Genomic DNA, 6,051 nt, shown 5'->3' with positions numbered 1-6,051 from the left:
AGAGAGAGAGAGAGAGAGAGAGAGAGAGAGAGAGAGAGAGAGAGAGATTGGAAGAGGGAGAGAAGGAGAGAGGGAGAGAACCGTGCTATGTATTGGAACTTGCTATGTAGACCAGATCCACCTGCTTCTGCCTCCCAAGTGCTTAGATTAAAGGCATGTACCACCTTATCTGGAAAAAAATACTATTTTTATTTTAATTATGTGTATAAGTATGTGTCTCTGTGTGTATTTTGTTTGTGAGTTCAGTGCCCACTGAGGACAGAAGAGGATGCCACGTCCTCCTGGAGCCAGAGTTAAAGCCAGGTGTGAGCTGCCTGAGGGTGACACAGGTTCTGGGAACCAGTCCTCTGTGAGAGCAGTACATAGTCTTAACTGCTGAACCAGTTATCCAGGCCATTTTGTTGTGTTTTAGTCCAGGTCTTGTGTAGCCCAGGATGGCCTTGACATGAGAACGATTCTGAACTTCTGACCCTCCTAATTCCACTCTCTCAGTGCCCGGATCAGAAAGCGACCACACTAGATTCTGTGGCCCTGGGGATGAGATCTATGGCTCTGTGTGTGCTAAACAAGCACCCGGCCAACCGAGTCCTTGATTGTTAGTTTTAACATTTCTAAAAGACATGAAAATAGCCGGGCGATGTTGGCGCACGCCTTTAATCCCAGCACTTGGGAGGCAGAGGCACGCGGATTTCTGAGTTCGAGGCCAGCCTGGTCTACCGAGTGAGTCTCAGGACAGCCAGGGCTACACAGAGAAACCCTGTCTCGAAAAACCAAAAGACTTGAAAATAGAAGAGACAAGGCCCTGCTGGGAGAGAAGGGAGAAGCTGTGAAAGGAGGAAACCACAGGTGGGAAGATCCCCAAGAAAGTGCCATGGTAATGCTTGGGGCTTTCAAAGGCTAAAGAGATGAAGCAAACAGGACCATGGTATCGGAGGACAGGGAAGAAAAGCCAGTGCTCAAGACTACAGCTGAAAACCAGGATGCAAAGCTGGAGTGCAGCACAGGTGTACATAGGCCTGGTTCCACATACACAGAGCCAATTACTGGTGAGCCACTGAGTGCAGAGACTGCCAACAAGCCCCACACTGCCCAAGTAGCTTAGTGAAGGACATCATGTTCCCTTAAGACCCCGGGGGCTTTACTAAAAATACTTGTGCCTACTTAGACCTGTCAATCAGAACCCAGGAGAAGAGCCAAATGATCTTAAGATGACCCATTTGAGGAAAGGGTTCTGATGCTCACTCTGCATGGTACAGTTTGAACAGAGGAGCAAAGCCAAGTGGACAGAACTCAGATTCTGAAACTGTATATCCTCTATCTGCCTTCCTCTTCTGACAGGAAGAGCCACACAGCAAGCTCCTACTGGAGCTCAGTCTCCCCATCTGTAAAATGGGGACTGAACCCCAGGAAGATGTTCCCTTGGTCTGGCTTTACTTTCTCAGATCCCCGTGAACTTGATGCAGAGAGGCTCCCATTGTGAGCTTCACTCCTACACTGAAGCACAATAAAGGACAAGAGAAGATGGAAAAAAAAAGGCCTATATCTCTGTTTGTGAGCAGAGAGGAATGTCTCATCCATGAGTGTTCTATTCCTCATGTTCAGACATGTCCCCTGTAGACCTGGAAACAGGAATGACTGTCCTACTGCACACACGTGCCTTTCAGTTCTGAAAGGGGTCTGACTTGTGTCAGCAACACAGCTGTACTTACACTAGAGCTAAACCCCTGAAGCCCCTAGACCTTCAGAGCTCTGACTGAATACCAACCCCACACAGCCCTCCGTCTTCTGAGGCCCTGAGTAGGCTTGTGCCATGTTTAGCTCCCATCTGGTATATCCCCCAACCCAACATCTCTGCTACTGCCAGATAGTTAACAGAGCCTTTGCTTACAGGCCCATGCATTCGGAGTCATAGAACTTTCTAGCTAGCATTCTAGCTTCAAATTGTAGTACGTTCGATAAGCACTCTGGGTATTTCTGAGGCAAGCGTCTATAGGGGTATGCCTGGAGAAATGGTCTGAATCACCATGTCTCCTGTCTATTAGCAGGTACTGGCCCTGTAAATTATGTAACAGCCTCGATATGGAGATATAAGTCAGGAGTCACTTCAGAAACATGTTGAAAAATGAGTACTTTATCTTCCTAATAAGAAAGCAGCACTTGGCAAATATAAATAGCTAAAATAGTACCAAATAGGAAAATAATTTTGAGTTCTACCATCCTGAGGTATCTCACTAATGGCCTGGGGAAATGCTCACAAAAGAATATTTTGGTGAAGCAGTCAGGCATAACTCTGTGTACACTTTGGGTGCTTTCATCAGCCTCCCGCACTGTCTCTGCTAGGCAGAGGTTGTGCCCAGCACTCCTTCACCCAGTCTGGCTGGTAGAGCAGTTGGCATGAATGGAATGTCTTAGGTAGCTCATTTGGTCACTGGGAGTTCCCACACTCATTTTATCCTATCATCCTTGGGTCCAGGCCAACCACCTCAGGAGAAAAACAACAACAACAAAAAAAAAACAAAAATGAAAACAAAAAAGCCATTTGCATCCACAGGAGGACCTACAGACAGTTCTCTCAACCAGTCTCTCTTATGCTAGGAGTGTGTAGGCTGAGACCAATAAGAGAAGGCTGGGAGCATCTGAACTGCTGAGCAGGGGAGTGGGAGACAGGAGGGGACAGGAGGGGACAGGAGCAGGGAGATCCAGTGATGACCTGGGGACAAAGCCACCTGTGGGAGGAGAGGCAATTGGTTGGGACAGCTGGGAAGCAGGAACAGGAGGCAGCTGGCAGGGCAGACTGCAGGGTGTCCTCAACTAGGAGCGCCCATACGGAATGATTCCACTTCCTACCAAGTTCAAAACTCCTGGCCCCTGCCCTTCCTCACTTCTGTATTTTGGCTCAAGAAAAGGATTCGAAATCAGCACACCCAGACTTAAGAAAGGGACATCAGCTGGCAGGTCCTGCGATGAGATATCCAAGGGCAGAACCCCGTCGAGTTCCCACTGGGGATAAATCTGCCTCTCTAGCAGTTTTTTGGTACTTTTATTCAGGGCCGCACCTCACAGAAGAGGGACTGTGGCCAAGGAGAGAACCAGTCACAGGACTTGGTTTCTTTTCTTTCATTTGTGGTTAAATTTAAAGAAAAGTGCCTCCGTTTTTAACCAGACACCAGAAAAGAATGAAGGCCTCTGTGGTGCTGTTGACTGCCCGGGGACCTTTGTTAAGGACCTCCTATCCATTTCCTGTACTAGTGGATCTGCAGGAGGTGGGATGCCTCTCCACCAAACAACCTGGGTAGGTTTCCTGTTGTACATTCAGACACCCTTGGTGAGATGACGAAACTGAGAGGATTTCCTTACAGAGCAGAGTCTTGCAAGCTGTCAATTCTGTTCAAGAGGAACCTCACCAGGAAAAGACGTCTGTTGAAAATCCTACTTTCAGATTCCGAGAGAAGGAAGGATTGGGAGGTGGGGGAGTAACTAGGTCCATGTTAAAGAAACAGTCCCAGGAACCTACCCAGGACAGGCCGAGCCGGGGGTGTGTACTCAGGGGCTGAACTCCGCCGGGCTCCCCTTGGAGGAAACCTTTCCGGAATGTCCCAAATCTGCCTAGAGCCTGGGAAGGGACGGGGGACAGCTGTCCTCACTCTCCGCACCCACCTGCAGCGTCAGCTGGAACTGGCCTGGCTGTAGTGATTGACTCCTTCCTAGCAGGGGGGACAAACTTCCAGAGCCACAGCTAGCTCTACCAGCCGCGCTCCCCAGCCCTACTCCTGCTGTGACAGCGTCGCTGACACAACCCCCTCTCTACCCCGGGGTGGGGGCTGCGAATATCTCCGGGGTACCGCCCAGCTCGCCCACCTTCGTCCCCTCAACCGCGCAGCGCAGACTCACTGGCATGGCGAGCTCCCTAGACAGTCGCCCGGGTCGCGTCAGTCCGCTCGCCGCTCGGGACTCAGCTCGGGACTCTACTCCCGACTCGACTTATATTGCTGCTGCTACCGCGCCCTGGCCACGCGAGTCACGTGACCCCCAGTGAGGTGGCGCGCGGACGCCTGGGAGTTGTGGTCCTCAACTCGCGCGCCATCCCACGGCCCAGACCACACCCACCGCGGGGACCCCACACACAACCCTGGGTGCAGGCTGCTCTGACGAGATGTCTCCGAAATCCCCAGCCAGCCCCCGCAACCTGCAATTGACCTTGCCTTAGCAATTAGCATGAAAATGTTTACTACTTTTTCTTTTTGATCAGACATCTAGTATAATGACACATGTTGAATGCAAAATTAAAAGGTTCATCCCAGGAACATAATAACAACAAATTAGGATTGCGTTAAATCAACTACGCCCAGACGTTCCCTGTCGCCACTTTATCTTTTCCAATCTGATAAGCAAACAGCAGTGCACAGTTGTAATTTTCTTTCTGTGTGCATGCACACTATGATTACGTTTCTACATTGCACGAGTTTTTCGTCTTCTTTGTAGGTAATAAAAAATCTTAGTTTGTTTTTTGGGCTATATTAACAAAATATAATAGACTGAGGGCTTATAAACCGTGGAAATTTATTTCTCATAGTCTCCAAGTCGAAGATCGTACAGACTCCATGACGCCCCAAGGTTGCTTTCAGACAGACTCTTTTTTCTCATTCTCCCTCACACATACTAGTTTGTATTTGTTTTATTACTAGGTTGATAAACTTTTTCTCTCATTAGTATTTCCATTTTTGTGTACTGCCTTTTCATCTCACTGATTTAATTTTATCAGGGATATATATCAAACTTTTAACATTAATACTTTCTTTTCCCAACATCAACAATCTTTTATATAAGTTCTTAAATTCCTTTGCCAACCAATCTGCCCGCATGTTCCTCTCAAAGAACTCTGACCAAGGGTTAGCTGAGACAATGAGAGTGAAGTCGGACCTCTCAGCTCAAATCCTGAGTTCTGGAGTATTAGCCACGAGGCCTCAGTCAAACAACTATATACATCTGAGGCTCAGCTTCCTGAAAAGATTTAAAAATAAATAATAATAGAATCTATGTCACAGAGGTGTTGAAAGACCTAAGTGAAAACACAGATTGAATTCTCAGCATTAAACCTGGCAGTGGAACCTTGTTTGATAAATGAAGCCATTGTTATTAACAGCAAATATTTCCACCCTGTGAGAGAGAGCCATCTGCAAAAGGTTAAGCCATTGCTCGGGGTCACACAACTATTGGCCAAAGCTAAGGAGGGTTGTGCAGCCTCAGAGAAAACAGATCTGCAGGACTCATGAGGGAGATCTAACTTCTATGGCTAATGGGCTAGGCCAAGCCTCTGGAATCCAAAAGCAGTAGAGGGAGTTGAAAAATTGGGATCACTTTTTACTTTTCTGTGCCTCACCACAGCCCTAAGTAGGCTCTTGCACCAGCGCAAGTTCCTTCCCCCTTATTGTCCATGGAAAGATTAGCAACATAGGCTCATTCATCTGAAAGTTTTCATTGGCTTCGTCCCAATCTGATGACCTTCCCACTTAGTTCTAGCTCCTGTGGATGTTATGGTTACAGCTTTCAATCCTGTAGTTCTAGAGCAGCTGATTTCTCTTGGGCCACCAAAGACCACCCTTTCTCTGGCTCCCAGGAAAGGAACTGGACTCAGATACAGAATTCTAGACCTTAAGATTACACCAGAGCTATCCACACTGGGGTCTATGTCAAGATTCTTTCTTTCTGGATTCTTTTTGGACAGCCTGTGGACTTACTTCTTTTCCCTGTCTCCACAGCAGAGACCTGGATCCTGAGATGAAATCTTGGCAGGAAAGATGGCAGCATCCCAGACAGAAGCAAAGTGCCCTTTTGACTGAGCACAGAGCTTATCCAGTCAGCTAGTAGTAGGGAAGTCCGACTGGTTGTTGTGCACTAATCTACCCTGCTCCATACAAAGCCTTTCATGCAGCCCATAGAGATAGTCAAGGAAGGAAAAAAGGATGAAATCAGTGAGGCCAAGACTCTCAAAGATCAAAGAAGGGACGCAACGAAGTTACTCACAAGTGCCATGGGACACGACACACATGG

The 6,051-nt window shown here is 47.9% G+C and overlaps 1 protein-coding gene across 3 annotated transcripts in view; it reads right to left on the bottom strand.

Annotated features, from left to right (window-relative positions):
• The window catches only part of Slc31a2 (solute carrier family 31 member 2), an 11,447-nt gene extending 7,447 nt beyond the window's left edge, over positions 1–4,000 (bottom strand). The window contains exon 1 of one of the 3 annotated variants that reach the window (XM_028779940.1): positions 3,892–4,000. In XM_028779940.1, coding sequence (XP_028635773.1) covers positions 3,892–3,897 — 6 coding nt within the window. In that variant the 5' untranslated portion in view covers positions 3,898–4,000. Of the gene's footprint in view, positions 1–3,657; positions 3,758–3,858 lie in introns of those variants that run through there. The other 2 variants (XM_028779939.1, XM_028779941.1) reach the window with 2 other exon arrangements.
• Positions 4,001–6,051: the final 2,051 nt, after the last annotated feature.

The sequence above is a fragment of the Grammomys surdaster genome, unplaced genomic scaffold, assembly GCF_004785775.1.
Source record: "Grammomys surdaster isolate TR1022 unplaced genomic scaffold, NIH_TR_1.0 363, whole genome shotgun sequence".
In the NCBI taxonomy this organism is placed as follows: domain Eukaryota; kingdom Metazoa; phylum Chordata; class Mammalia; order Rodentia; family Muridae; genus Grammomys; species Grammomys surdaster.
The sequence above is the reverse complement of the archived record's forward strand: the minus strand, read 5'-3'. Positions and strand labels throughout refer to the sequence as shown.